The 15000-nt window shown below is 42.5% G+C and overlaps 2 protein-coding genes across 3 annotated transcripts in view; one reads left to right on the plus strand and one right to left on the minus strand.

The window, feature by feature from the left end:
- LOC143141969 (ceramide synthase 6-like) overlaps positions 1-10671 on the plus strand; it is a 15109-nt gene extending 4438 nt beyond the window's left edge. Inside the window, exons 4-11 of the mRNA XM_076302654.1 lie at positions 401-458; positions 2609-2659; positions 3436-3528; positions 5154-5282; positions 6189-6295; positions 8820-8976; positions 9201-9224; positions 9583-10671. Coding sequence (XP_076158769.1) covers positions 401-458; positions 2609-2659; positions 3436-3528; positions 5154-5282; positions 6189-6295; positions 8820-8976; positions 9201-9224; positions 9583-9732 — 769 coding nt within the window. The 3' untranslated portion in view covers positions 9733-10671. The remainder of the gene's footprint in view (positions 1-400; positions 459-2608; positions 2660-3435; positions 3529-5153; positions 5283-6188; positions 6296-8819; positions 8977-9200; positions 9225-9582) is intronic.
- A 2234-nt stretch (positions 10672-12905) lies between these two features.
- The window catches only part of abcb11b (ATP-binding cassette, sub-family B (MDR/TAP), member 11b), a 19682-nt gene continuing 17587 nt past the window's right edge, over positions 12906-15000 (minus strand). For both annotated transcript variants that reach the window (XM_076302655.1, XM_076302656.1), the window contains 2 exons: positions 13523-13669; positions 12906-13106 (listed from right to left, as the gene is read on the minus strand). In XM_076302655.1, coding sequence (XP_076158770.1) covers positions 12906-13106; positions 13523-13669 — 348 coding nt within the window. The remainder of the gene's footprint in view (positions 13107-13522; positions 13670-15000) is intronic.

A 15000-nucleotide genomic window follows, 5' to 3' on the forward strand; every position in this document is an offset into this window, starting at 1 on the left:
TAAACTTGAATCAAACATTCTTTAGAACACAGCTGATCAACCGTCTGCTTTCACATTTGAATGAAGTTCCAGTCCTTGCGTAGTGATATGAAAGACGTATCAAAAGCACAAAACCTGTTGCTATTGACAGCGGTAATTATGTTTGCAGCGGTAATTACATGAATTTATTTTACCGTAGAACGTTGGGAAATCCCATTCAAGTCAATGGAGCGTTCTACTAGCATTGTGAAGAGCCGTATAATAAAAGCTTAGATGCCAGCACATTTTTACTCCCTGTCTCTCTCTCTCTCTCACTCTCTCTCTCTGTCAGTAATTTAACACACACACACAAACACACACACACACACTCTCACACTGTGGTCCCACCAGACATCTCACCTGGTTCCTCTGTCCCCCGCAGGTGGAAGTTTGCTTTCTACATTTACATCTTTACCTACGGAGTGCGTTACCTGAAAAAGGTGAGAACAAATGTTTCCTGTCTCCTGCCTGTAGTGACTCACCTCCAGAGAAAAGGGATGTCCCCAGCATGAGTGTGTGTGTGTGTGTGGGGGGGGAGGGTATTTTGCTGCCAATTGAAAAGCTTCACAGTAATACACACAGATGCTTTTAGTATTCCTAAGTGGTTGATTGACATTTTGCATTCTTTGCATTTCTATTCATTTGCACAGTTTTCTTTTGTCCATCTAAGCCGTATACTGACTTATGATTAGGTATGCTTACATAATTATGTCAGTGTTCATTCTCTCTTTATGCTTAGCAGTTATAAGCAGTAATATACTGTACCTCTAATTAAGCTCATTGGACCAGTGGAGTTGTTCAGGTCATTTCGTTGTTGCAAACGTGCTTGTGTTTCCATATGAGATGCTGTGGTTGGGTTTGAGTAGGGGACTTCCATCACTACCATATGTCATGTGTGACAGGAAGCAAACTAAACGTTTTTTTTTTTTTTTACGGGTTAAAATCAAGACGCTCCTCCTTAATGGACCCACATCTATCAGGAGCCACTCTTTAAATGAGGCGGCTGTCTACTGAAGAGCGTCAGAGGCATTTGACAAACATACGCAAGAGAGAAAGAGAGAGAGAGAGGGGGGAGGCGGGGAAGAGAGGATGATGACAAACGGGTAATGACAAGAATAGAGTGCATATGAGATAGAGAGAAAGAGGCGATAGATAGAGGTTGCATTATGTTTGAGAATGGATTTGGAATAATTGCAGGTGGTTCTCCAGACAGTGTTGCCATGGCGCTCTTGCCGCCACAGTTCACCGTCGCTCTTGAAGAGCTGCGCTGATTGGTTGTCAGGCAACAGAGCGCATCAAATTGGTCAAGTGGTCAAGGGATGAAAAGACCGCAGACTCATTTTCCCCCCAGGAGGAGTGTGTGTGTGTGTGTGGCGGAGGGAGGGGGGAAGGGTGTGCGACAACTCTTAATTTGAATTAATTACCCACCATGCATTGGGCCCATATTTTCCCATTAGGACTGCCACTGCCTGCTGCCTCAAAGGAGTGAGCTGGACAGCAATAAATAACAATTAAACTGCCTCTGTCCTTAATGACTGATTGACTGACTGGACTTGACACACACAGACAGACACACACACACACACACACACACACACACACACACACACACACACACACACACACACACACACACACACAGATACAAGATCATTCCTGTACTCAGGCTTACATGGTGATGTCTTTTTCCCCAGTGGTGATTGCTGTGTTCATATCATTCTGGCTGCCTTGACTTGGGTAGAGACTAGCTCTGATTGGACAGTCATTGGTTGGCTCCATGCTGTGGGAGGCTATGATGGTATGAAGAAGGTCTATGTGTGTGCGTGCATGCGTGCGTGCGTGCGTGCGTGCGTGTGTGTGTGTGAAAAAGAGTCAGAGGGAGGGAGAGAGTGAGAGAAAGCTTGAAAGACTGAACTTCCTCATGTGTTTTATGACTAGTCTCCCTTTTTGCAGAGGAAGAGAGTGATAGGGAAAGAAAAAGGAATGTGTGTTCAACAGTATATATGTGAGAGAGAGTCAGAGAGAAAGTGCTTGTGTAGGTGTGCTTGTGTCTGCACGTGTGTGTGTTTTTTGTAGGTATGTGTTTGTGTGTGTGTGTGCGTGTGTCTGTGTGTGTGTGTGTGTGTGTGTGTGTGTGTGTGTGTGTGTGTGTGGATGCGTCCTTGTGCATATGTTTGTGTGTTTGTATGTGCGTACATGCATGTGAGTATGTGTGTGTGTGTGTGTGTGTGTGTGTGACTCACATGCTCCCTGGCTGTGCACTTGGGGGTGGGGGTCAGATAGTGGTTGACTCAGGAACAGATCTGACCCTGACCACCACCAATCTGCTTGACCAACACCAATTTCAGTCTGGTTCCATCTCAGAATCAAACATATGTACTCTTTCTTTACACTTTTGAAATTATTAATTACATTCTTACATGTTTCCTTTGTCATTATGTTTTGCTTTTATTTGTGTAAAGCAGGTTGATTTGCCTCTGTGTATTGCATGTGTTACTGTATATAAATAATAATAATCTTGTCTAGCTGTGCACCATCATTTTCTGCCATGCTCCTAATAGTCTCGTCTTGTCTCTTTTCTGCCATTAAGACACCATGGCTGCACAACACCAGAGAGTGCTGGCAGAACTACCCTAATCAGGTACTGTGTCTCCCGTGTACTATTTATGAGCAGACTAGATTAGATGAGCTATACAGTTTCCTAGCCTGCTGGCAAATCAAGGCTACAGTGCCTAACCACTGGGAGAGAAGGAGTGATGTCTTTTTGGAACAATTAGTGTATGTATTAAATAGTATTCCTTTGACATATACCAGAAGCACACACATACGTATATGTAGCTGAAATTGGACTGTGTTGTTCTAATTTATGAAATGTATAATTTCATGAAATGTTTACAGAATTTTATGTAATGTTTACCTTTTATTTTATGCTCTGGTAGACGTTAAGAATATGGCATTATGATGGATTGCAATTGGACTCAGTTAGCACAGTCTCATTTGACGCTCTCATGGAAACTGAGAAACACACACACACACACACACACACAGAGACTCACCACACAGACACACCTGTCCAAACCAAGCTTTTGAATAATGGACCTGAACACCTGGGACAAAGCAAACCATCTGATGTAACCTTAACTTGATCCCCGCCTGGGCTCCCTTTATCCGCTCACTGTGATCACACTGACCACACACACACACACACACACACACACACACACACACACAAACACACACACACACACACACACCCACACACACACACACACACACGTGCACACACACACTCACCCAGTGTATGATCGACCTGTTTGCTCTATGACCTGCATGTCATGCTGACCTTTGAAGGCCCAGCATTAATCATAGCAACAGCTGTTATGTCATATTGAGAGCTCATTTCTGATTGGCCGGCAGCCGCTGACAGTGGAGGTGCACTACTACTACCTGCTGGAGCTGTCGTTCTGTCTGTCGCTGCTCGTGCCCCAGCTTGCTGATGTTAAGAGAAAGGTACTACATACACACACACACACACACACACACACACACACACACACACAATCTCTTTCTCCATCTATATATCTATCCCCTCTCTCATCTGATCTGTCATCACACACACATATGTACACATACAAATATACACACAAAAACACACACAAACACAGAAACATTCAAAACACCCTCAGTAACCTGAAGGACTGAGTAAGCAGCATTATGTGTACAGTGTGTGTGTGTGTGTGTGTGTGTGTGTGTGTGTGTGTGTGTGTGTGTGTGTGTGTGTGTGTGTGTGTGTGTGTGTGTGTGTGTGTGAACAGACTGGTAGTAAAATCATAGGATGCTAGCATGATGCCAGTGAATAACAAAGGATAAATTACTGGTCTGTGATGGCCATTTGTGTTAACTGTCGTATGGAGTAGCATAGCCACCTGACACCTGAAATAATCATGAATTATATTAAGCACTATATATTTATTTTGAGAAATGTTTATTCAAATTAGATAATTGGCTTTAAAGGTATGTGTTTGTCTTTTCACAGCATGTACACGGAAAAAAACGTGCCTGTTAACACTTGTAGAGTTCATCTACAGAGAGTTTATGCATGTAAAATTATGGTCGAATAATTACTGAACATCCCTTTAACCAAAACCAACCTCTGACCCTGAATTGTAGTTAGCAGAGAGTTTGTTGATAATCTCAACATCTTTATATAGTCTAAAGGGGACTATTCAAGGGAGGTTTGACGGAAATATTTGTCAGATAAACAACACATAATCACACACAGACACACACACACTAACACACACAAACACACACACACACACATATCCGTGTGTGCATGCGCAGATGCGTGTCTTTAAGCTTACTCGGTCTGAAAAACAGCTGGAATGAGAGAGTGGCCTACTTCTAGAACTATGAACCGGTCAGCTGTAATCCCCAAACTGCCACACAGAGCACACACACCAGGCTGCTTACTGTCTCAGTCGCTCACTCAGAGTGCGCACACACACACACACACACACACACACACACAAGCACAGAGAGAGAGAGAGAGAGTTAGACTCATGCATGCACACAAACAGAAAAAGAGAAAGGGAGAAAGAGAATCATGCTTGCACACACACACCAGCTGTAATCTCCAAAATGCTGGAGACTGCACACTCTAGAATGTTTATTTTTTTTCTCTCTCTCTGTCTCACACAGACACCCATGTCTACACACACACACACACACACACACACACACACACAATGTATGCGCACACATACACATACAGATGAGGCCACATACGCCCACTGTCAATATTGTCTGGATGCTCTGATCCTTAAGTGCCCAGGCATAAGTGTCTTTGTAGTGGAAATGTAATGAGATGCACACAGATGTGATCAGAGAGATATACAGGCAGATCTGTCTGATTTGCTTCCAGACACATCACACAGAGAGAGAGAGAGAGAGAGAGAGACCGAGAGAAAGAGAGAGACCGAGAGAGAGAGAGAGAGAGTGAGAGAGAAAGACAAACACACAAACACATACACACACACACACACGTTACATTGCAGACATGCCCTCCCATTTCTCTCTAAGAACTAGACCTTTTCTTTTCTCTGTATCATGCTCCATCGCTCCGTCCGTGTCAGGACTTCCTGATCACCTTGATGCACCACGTGTTGTCCGTGTCCCTGATCGTCCTCTCTTACATCAGTAACATGGTGCGTGCGGGAACCCTGGTCATGTGCCTGCATGACTCTGCTGAAGTGCTCTTGGAGGTAAGTGCGTGTGCTGGATAATGCATGGACTCACACACAGCCATCTGTGGAACACACCTACACACACACACACACACACACACACACACACACACACACACACACACACATCGTAACAACACAACATAAATGATATGAGAGTATGGAGGTTATCTGACGTTATGCAACCTTTCCAGTCACACAAAGTATCACTCTAACAATGCTGTTAACAGTGTGTAAAAAGCTTAATGTTTTTTCGCTAAGCAACACCCCCCTCCCCCAATATGACAATTTGTCCTCAATTTTAGACACAACTTGTCAGAGGAATTGGTTAGTGGTTTGGTGGTGGTCAGGTTGGTGGTCATCCTATTTTTTCACTCCTTTCTAGTACAGTAGTTATGACGGAGGTAGTGTGAGTCATATGACAGTATGGACATTATCTTACATTTTGCAATTTTCCGTTCCAATCACACAAAGTACCGTATTGTTTAAAGCTTTAACGGTAACAAAACATCATAAAGCATAAAATACATTTATTTCATTTATACATTGACTTTCATTTAGGATACCAGATAGTTAGGCCTATTTAAACACAAGCCCTAGAACCTTCCCTCAGATACTGTATGTGTTCATTGTCATTGTGTTTATAAGTAAGATACAATAGAATGAATTCATAGAAATATACTGAGCATGTCATGTAGAGAAATGTGTGTGTGTGTGTGTGTGTGTGTGTGTGCGTGTGTGCGTGAAAATACTTTATAACTGAACAATACAGTATCTGAATTCTGAGGAGAGGAACATACAATTTTGGCTTTACATGTTTTATTTGACAACCATTACAGCATTACAACTGAACTAGACTCCAGAGGAGGCTTCCTTGTCTGTCCTGGTTAATTGTGGTCCTCTGTGTGTGTGTGTGTGTTTCAGGCAGCTAAAATGGCCAAGTACGCTCGTTTCAAGCGCTTCTGCAACCTCCTCTTCCTCATGTTTACCCTCATCTTCATCACATCTCGGCTGGCTCTCTATCCCGCCTGGTGAGTCTTTCTCGTCTGCCCCCTTAAGGACCCTTTTGTCTCTTCAGTCACCAACACGTGGAAGTTCAACTAATTAATTAAGAAATTAAACTGTTCAATAAAGGAAACAGAGGTTTCCTTTGAAAAGAGCTTATGAAAGTAAATATCAGCTGAGGAAATTGAAGAGAGAGTTTTCTAAAGGTAAATACGGAGAGTAGATGATGCTGGAAGAGATGTGGTGCAGATCTGGTCCTGTGCCGGATTACAGTACTGAGTTACGAGTACCTGGATCATTTACCTGCGGGAACCTAATGGCCCGCCCGCTTACATTGTATCACATTTGGCCACTGAATAAGTCTGGAACAAGAAGTAAGCCTTTGTCACTGTGTGCTGTGTAGGCATTGACCTTGGTATGTCCCTAGTCCCTCTAAAACCCAACTCTCTCACCATCCTCTCAATTAGGTTCAATCAGCATAGCCGCACACACACGGCTAGAGCTGCAATCCATTAAGGGGTTTCCATGGTTTCTGTCCAGGCGTGCTCGTTTGTGGTGCATAATGTGTGTGTGTGATAATGTGTTTGTATATGCGTGTGTGTCTGTGTATGTGTGTGTGGGTGTGTGTGTGTGTGTGTGTGTGTGTGTGATAATGTGTTTGTATATGCGTGTGTGTCTGTGTATGTGTGTGTCTGTGTGTGTGTGTGTGTGTGTGTGTGTGTGTGTGTGTCACACCTCCGAAGGTGGAAGCTTGTTAACAACTAGCCGTGCTCCTCTCGTAGATGAAGGTAATCACAAACACATCAGCAGAATCACAGCTTCTTAGTCTTCAGCCATATTGCCTTTGATGTTCTAATGGTGAGCATGGTGTCAGTGAGAGAAAGAGTGTGTTTGTGTGTGTGTGTGTGTGTGTGTGTGTGTGTGTGTGTGTGTGTGTGTGTGCGTGTGATAGAGATAGAGAGAGATGGAGAGAGAAGAGAAGAGAAAGGAAGTGGAAGAGACGGAGGTAGTCATTACAATCACCACTACAAGAATCACTCCATCATATAGATTGGTTGGCACGCTCTTCTCCTTGAGAGCTTACTTAATGTAAGGAGAGGTATATCGGAATAGTTACGTGGATGCCAAGATAGAAATGGTGCCAGCAAATGTGGAGGTCCTTCCGAGGTTTATATATGGGACAAATACTAAGGGCTGGCAGTGGCTCAGACACAGACAACAAATTCTGTGTGTGTGTGTGTGTGTGTGTGAGTGTGTGTGTGTGTGTGTGTGTGTGTGTGTGTGTGTTAACTGACGTTATGCAACCTTTCCAGTCACACAAAGTATCACTCTAACAATGCTGTTAACAGTGTGTAAAAAGCTAATGTTAATGTTTTCTCGCTAAGCAACACCCCCCTCCCCCAATATGACAATTTGTCCTCAATTTTAGACACAACTTGTCCTCCTTTTCAGAGGAATTGGTTAGTGGTTTGGTGGTGGTCAGGTTGGTGGTCATCCTATTTTTTCACTCCTTTATAGTACAGTAGTTATGACGGAGGTAGTGTGAGTCATATGACAGTATGGACATTATCTTTTTCCGTTCCAATCACACAAAGTACTGCATTGTTTAATGCTTTAACGGTAACAAAACATCATAAAGCATAACATACATACCTTAAAAGTTATAGTGCCATTGGTGGTTATCACAGATGATTTTATTTCATAATTATTTTATAATTTAGACTTTCATTAGGATACCAGATAGTTAGGTCTATTTAAACGCAATGTCCCAATTTGATCAGAACTTTTCAATATGCTAATGTGTTTGATGAATATCAGACGATTTATTGTTTTTTTAAATCTTCAAATATCGAAATCGGTATCAGTCTTGAAATCACATATCGTTAGGCTCTTGGCACAGTGACATTGGACTGATCATGTTCCTCTCTCTCTCTCTCTCTCTTTGTGTGTCTGTGTGTATGTTCTATAATAATCAGAGAGTCAGGCGTGTAGTCATTGATCAAAGTGACGTTTGGCTGATCTTGTTCTTATTTGTGTGTGTGTCTATGTGTCTGCATTGTATGTGTGTGTGTATTTGTGTGTATCTGTGTGTGCGTGTGCAGGTATGCATTTGTGTGTGTGTGTGTGTGTGCGCGAGTGTTCTATAGTTTCCAGTGAGTCAGGTATGTAGCATATTGACGTTTGACTGATCATGTTCTTCTCTGTGTGTGTGTGTGTGTGTTCTATAGTTCTCAGTGTGTTGGGTGTGTAGTTATTGAGCATAGTGATGTTTGACTGATCATGTTTTTCTTTGTGTGTGTGTGTATGTCTGTTTGTGTGTGTGTTTGTGTGTCTGCTCTATAGTTCTCAGTGAGTTAGGTGTGTAGTTATTGAGAATAGTCACGTTTGACTGACTATTTTCTTTGTGTGTGTAGTGTGTGTGTGTATGTGTGGTTGTCTGTGTGTGTGTGTGTGTGTGTGTGTGTGTGTGTGTGTCCTATAGTCCTCAGTTAGTCAGGTGTGTAGTTCTTGAGCCCTGACCATGTATCTCTCCACTCTGCTGTGCCACAGGGTGCTGAAGACGACGGTGTTTGAGAGCTGGTCTCTGCTGGGCATCTTCCCCTCCTGGTGGCTCCTCAACGGCATGCTGCTGCTCCTGCTGGCGCTGCACTGTCTCTGGGCCTACCTTATCCTCAGGGTCACCTGCAGAGCACTGTCTGGACCACAGGTGAGACACACACACACACACACACACACACACACATGGCTGCTCGTGACATCAAAGAGGACTTTTTGGACACACACACACACACACACACACACACACATACACATGCATGCAAATGCACAAACACACATATACATGCAAGTATTTTCACTTCCTAATGCAACATAATTGTACACTGAGGTCTTAATTACACAAGATGTTCCCTCTCTCTTTCTTTTTTACAGGGGAGAAAACTGAATCCTTTGTGTGTAAGTACAGATGAAGGGAGTTTATTTCATATCCTTGCAGTACAGTATATTTCTTTTGAACCAGCTGACTTATGCCATTAGTATGCCATTCTACAGCATGAGTTGGCCTACACCACTCAAATAAGTGTGTAAATGTGTAAATACATTATTACGTAGCATCTGCTATATAAATACATTTAAAACGTTGTGAAAGGAAGGGATCACTGGAGCACACAGATGTTGAAGTTGCTTATTTTTTTTTATTCTGAACGGTACATTTAAAACTGAAACAGAGACTTTATTCAGGCGTTTTTTATCTAATACACTGAGGAGTCTAGTCATGGCCTCTAATGGGTATAATGTGTTTGTCTTTCCCTAGGTGTCCTTAGATAATCACCATGAGGTGGACTTCAGCTCTGACGAGGAGGAAATCCCGCCACACCCGAAGAAGCCACCTCACACATCCCACAGGTCACAGAGGAACGCCAACGGCAGTAATGGGGCTCACAGGACAAATGGCTACCTGTGACACACACAAACACACACACACACATACACACACATGCTACAGCGCAGCTTTAGGTACACATGACATGACTAATGGATACCTATAGCGCGCGCACACACACACACAGGCCGACTCTACAGGGCAGGGAAAGACTAATGGATACCTGACACACACGCAGACACACACACAGGGAATATCAAATTATAATCACTCACATACATATATGTACTCCAGAATACCTGTAACTTTATGCAAAAATACACAAAAACACACTCCAGGTTGTACCGACACCTGGCTCATACGACAAGTATTTACAGAGACTGTTTACGCGTGATAGTGCATACACATATTTTCACAGGCCAGAATTTATCTCTATCTCTACATGAGTGTAAAGATAGACAGGTGTTCTGGCTCCGTAATCAACAGAAACAACAGCAAACCCCAAACCCTACATTAATTTCTCCTTTTAGCTTTCAGTGAAGTTCAATGAAGTGTTTACTTTGTATTTATTTATTTATTCAGTTTCTTATATTCATTCATATGAATATTTATTCATTCATGACTTTGCCAAGAATGAAAACAAAGTCTGTCAAAAGCACATGTTTTTGAACAGATTTGAGAGAATATTGGCACTCCTGTCCATGCCATTCATTCTGTGATTCTGGATTTGATAGCTCATTGTTTCATACAGTATGTATGTCTATATCAAGATGTCTGTCATTACTCTCGCAACCAAATCTGTCGCTGACTAGCTATGTGTGTGCACATGAATATATCTTTGTATGTGCTTACATATGTATCACTAAACAGCCAAACAATCCAGATATCAGCCCTGAGGCAGTAGATGCCTTGTGTGTCTGATAGAACATGTTTATACAATCAGCCAGCAGGGTTTACAGTAGCCTAGCCTATTCTAGGTATCCAGCTCTCAGTACCATATCATGGAGACAGTTTTGAATAAAGTGCACCAGTACAGAAGTGACTGCCTCTGTTTAATTGTTTATTCAGGTGTGTCAAATATTTATTATACTTATTATAAATACAGTTCACAGGTGTGGATCCTCCGCCTTCATCAGATGAGCGTGTCCATATGAGGTATCATAAAAGGCTACACCTAGATTCACAGTGCACACAGAAAATTAGAGTTCCTAAACAAATGTAAAACAGTTATTCAGTTAAAATAACACAACAACATGTGAAGTGGGGAACAAATGTTGGCGTTGATGTATACTAGAAAGGCTATACGCCCCAAGCCTTTCTAGCCGTAGGTGCCGTCAGTTGATCTACCCCGCAGGGACGTCCCGAACTCTACTAATACTGAGTAAAGCAGGCGCATCCATGGGGTGTTATGAAACACTGTAAGCTACTTCAATATCACACTTTCATGATCGTGATTTAACGCCCAAGAGCGGTAAGTGATTAATTTATAGGTGGATAAAGATCAAAATAAATAATGGGGGGAAACGTAAAGCTTAGGCTATTACCATAAGCGCTTCGTGAAGAGACGCTTCGCTCGTGAGTGTCTTCTGCTTGCGTCAAAGGTGAGCTTGAGAGCGACGAGGGATAATTTCCTTAACTGCCACTTAAGGTGGTGAATTAGATTGTCGCCTAAAAGCTATGATGATGCAACTGTCACTCGAGTGATAAGGTGCAAAAGCAGTTAGTCAAATACCCTAACATCTTCCCCAGTGTAAAATCATCGTGAGAGCGCATCACGTGTAGACCGTAAACGGTGACAACATGGACAAATGGACTTGATGCGGCACCTAGTGGTGAACAGCTGTAAAAACCTGACATGGGCGATGCCCGACAGTTAGGGCCTGTAGCCTAAAATATAAACATTAGGCTACTGTTTTACCCTCAAACAAAGCCATGTGTAAAATTTGAAATCCTTATGTTATTTTACATAGCATATTTTCATTATCGAAATTAATACAAAGGTATTACAAACAGTCTTTGTGCATTTTATTGGAAATACTTCAGATCATCAGATGTAATTTTCAATAGTCTGTTAGACTTACAACTTTCATTAATTATGCCTTTGAATCCATAAATACTTACAAATCAAGATGGCATTGATATGAAGGCATGCAAATGACAACAATCTGATGACATATGTAAACATTTATAGCTGTACAACATGAATGACAACACAAACTGAGTTTATTTGTGACTTCTGTCTCCAAATCACGACAGCACTGAAACAGAATCTAGAATACCAAGCCAGCCTTTGTGTGTGTGTGTGTGTGTGTATGTGTGTGTGTGTGTGTGTGTGTGTGTGTGTGAGTGTGTGTGTGTGTGTGTGTGTGTGTGTTTGTGTGTGTTATACATTATGATGAAAAGTATTTGCTAACATAGCACACAGTCAGTTAATGTTTGAGAACTAATTAAGCTTGCCAGATGAAAATTACCATTGTCATATTTAAGGACCAACTTTTTGTGTTTTTATCTCAGCTAAATTATCTCGTGGAAAAAATATGAATCTACACATCATTTAATTTCATAAATATAATTACTCTTAAACTGTATGTAGATATTACATAATGCTCATGTTATATATATGTAAATCATTTCTTAAGCAGTATAAAAGCTACTGTAAATGAAACTAAAGTTAACAACAACAACAACAAAAACTCAAGGGCATTTCTGGCCTTTGTAATCTGTAAAATTCATCCCAGCCAGACTGCACAGAACCTTTCACAGAATCCCTACTTCAAAGGTATTATTGTGTATACAAAACAAGAATTAAAGTCAGCTGTCTCTTTTGGCCAGGAAGCCTGGCAGAGTTTGTCAAGAAGACTAACACTGCTGACAACAGCAGCTTTAAATTGTTTTCAGATTCTAAGAGAACAGCAACTTTTAAAGTGTTTTCAGATTCTAAAAAGCTGTTTAGTTTTGTGTCAGGGTTGCTATCCTGATGTGTGTTAACACAAAGTCTAGAGCTGACCAAACGTAGCACTGGTGTCAGGAGCTCTGCTAGAAATGCTCAGCCCTAAGAGACAGAATATATTGGACCCTCCCAAACATAATAAGGCTGTTCATTAAGTTTCATGAGGGGCCCTTGGAATCACCCCAACTCCTCCTCCCTTACTGCTCTCCTGACCAGTGTTAATGTAAAGTCTGACCTGACTTAGCCCTCACATTGGTGTCAATGTATAAATCTGTAGCTGTACAGAGTGCTGTTGCTGTTGTTATTAGCTGATGGGCGCTCCCGTGGTGACCAGTTTGTAGTATGCTCCCTTCTTGCCCATCAGCTGCTCGTGGTTGCCTTTCTCCATGAGGTAGCCGCGTGACATCACGGCGATGATGTCAGAGTTCTGGATGGTGGACAGGCGGTGAGCGATGACGATGCATGTACGCCCCTCTCGCGCCTTATCCAGGGCCTCCTGCACTGTCTGTTACACACACACACACACACACACACACACACACACACAGAGAAAGAGAGAGAGGCATGAACATACAAAGACATGCACACACAAGAACACACACACACAAACTCATACAGATACAGTACACTCACACACACACATACACACACACACACAAACACACACATACTGTAAACACAGACATTCACATACACCCGTGCACGCACAGATACAGACAGACAAACTGTAACAATGCACAATCCACATCTAGTCCAAAAGGATTTCAAAACAAAGCCGTCATGTCTGGGTGTGCATATTTTCTGTGTTTTGTGCATTTTTAAATGTGTATTTGTATGTAAGCGTGTGTGTGTGAGAGAGAGAAAGGGAGAGAGAGAGAGAGAGAGAGGGAGATAAAGAGAGAGAGGGGATCTGCTGTATACCTTCTCGCTCTCTGTGTCCAGTGCGGAGGTGGCCTCGTCCAGCAGCAGAATCTTGGGGTCGCGGATGATGGCTCTGGCGATGGCAATGCGCTGCTTCTGCCCCCGAGACAGCTGGGAGCCCTGGGACCCCACGTTAGTGTCATACTTCTGTAGGCACAAACACACACGTACACACACACACACACACACACACACACACACACACACACACACACACACACACACACACACACACAGAGAGACGTACACACACACGTACACACACACACACACGCAAGGTGGTGAAGACACTTGAGATGCAATTCAATTTCAAGCTCCTAAATTTGATTAACAGTTTAAGAAAATCATTCCACAGGATCACAAAATTACGCTGCAAGTACAAACAAACATTGATTTTTTGCACTTTTCAAAACCTCAAACTGCTCTCAAGTGTCAATACTACTTAATATGATTACTACAATGTAAATTGCAAATAGAGACTTTTATTGACATTTAGCTCATACTTTTCTCTTCTTTCCCAGTTCCAATCCTCTCTTTTCCTTCTTCTGCCTCATTCGCACAACTCACGCACACGCCTAGAAGCCAGCCCGGATTCGTACTGAGCAGGATTACCATTGCAACAACACATCATCAGTAGGGTAAAACTAACCTGTCTAACTCACAGCAACTGTAATGAAAATTGACTAAGGCATCCTCCGCCATGTCCTCATTCCTAATGGAAAGCCATGGCGGACACCAAACACACTGGCCCTGGTCTCCCTTATTGCATCACAGTGCAGAGCTTTTAAGTCTCGTTAGTGCATCCTCACTTCTGGCAGGGCCATGAAAGAGTTGGGGAGAATTTATGTGGCTTACAAAACAGATGATGTGGAAACATTAATACGGCTCAATATTCTTCCAATTCAACCATGCACAACACCACTGAACCCTTACGCCACTGACTAAAATCCATTGTTCATCGAATGCTTGTTATTTCAGAGCAAGTGAACATGGGTAAGTGACAGAAAGAGCTGTGCTAATTGGAATCAGATGGATTAGTGAATGGTTGGAACAAATTTATGGTAGGACTTTCTGAAGCTGGATTCCCCACCCCTGATAGAGAGCAGTGTCTAGTGGTTAGTCTTGCTATCTGGAGGTTAGTCATCTGGACTTCCAAGTGTAAAGCCAGGAAGTCATGGGTTTGATGCCAGTTGCCATTGTGGCCCTGAGCAAGCCACCTAACCCCCAACTGCTATAGGGTGACTGTCCCTGTACTTAGTTCTCTACACCAGGCTACACCAGGCATGTAACTGAAGCATTCTGTGCCTGTGTCTGCTGCAACAATTAGCCTCTACTATAATCAATGGAACTGGCTGCACCAGACTGTCTGCGTACGTTCGAAAAAAATAGAGCAGTCTTCCAAAACAATTTTTACGCTACACAAACGGAGTGGAGTGTAGTCTCCCTGAATAACAGCATCTCCCTAAATAGTCTCTCTA

Source organism: Alosa pseudoharengus, unplaced genomic scaffold, assembly GCF_046254945.1.
Source record: "Alosa pseudoharengus isolate Yale_2024_CS ecotype anadromous, Long Island Sound unplaced genomic scaffold, YU_APseudo_1.1 YU_APseudo_1.1_scf_24, whole genome shotgun sequence".
NCBI classification, from domain to species: domain Eukaryota; kingdom Metazoa; phylum Chordata; class Actinopteri; order Clupeiformes; family Clupeidae; genus Alosa; species Alosa pseudoharengus.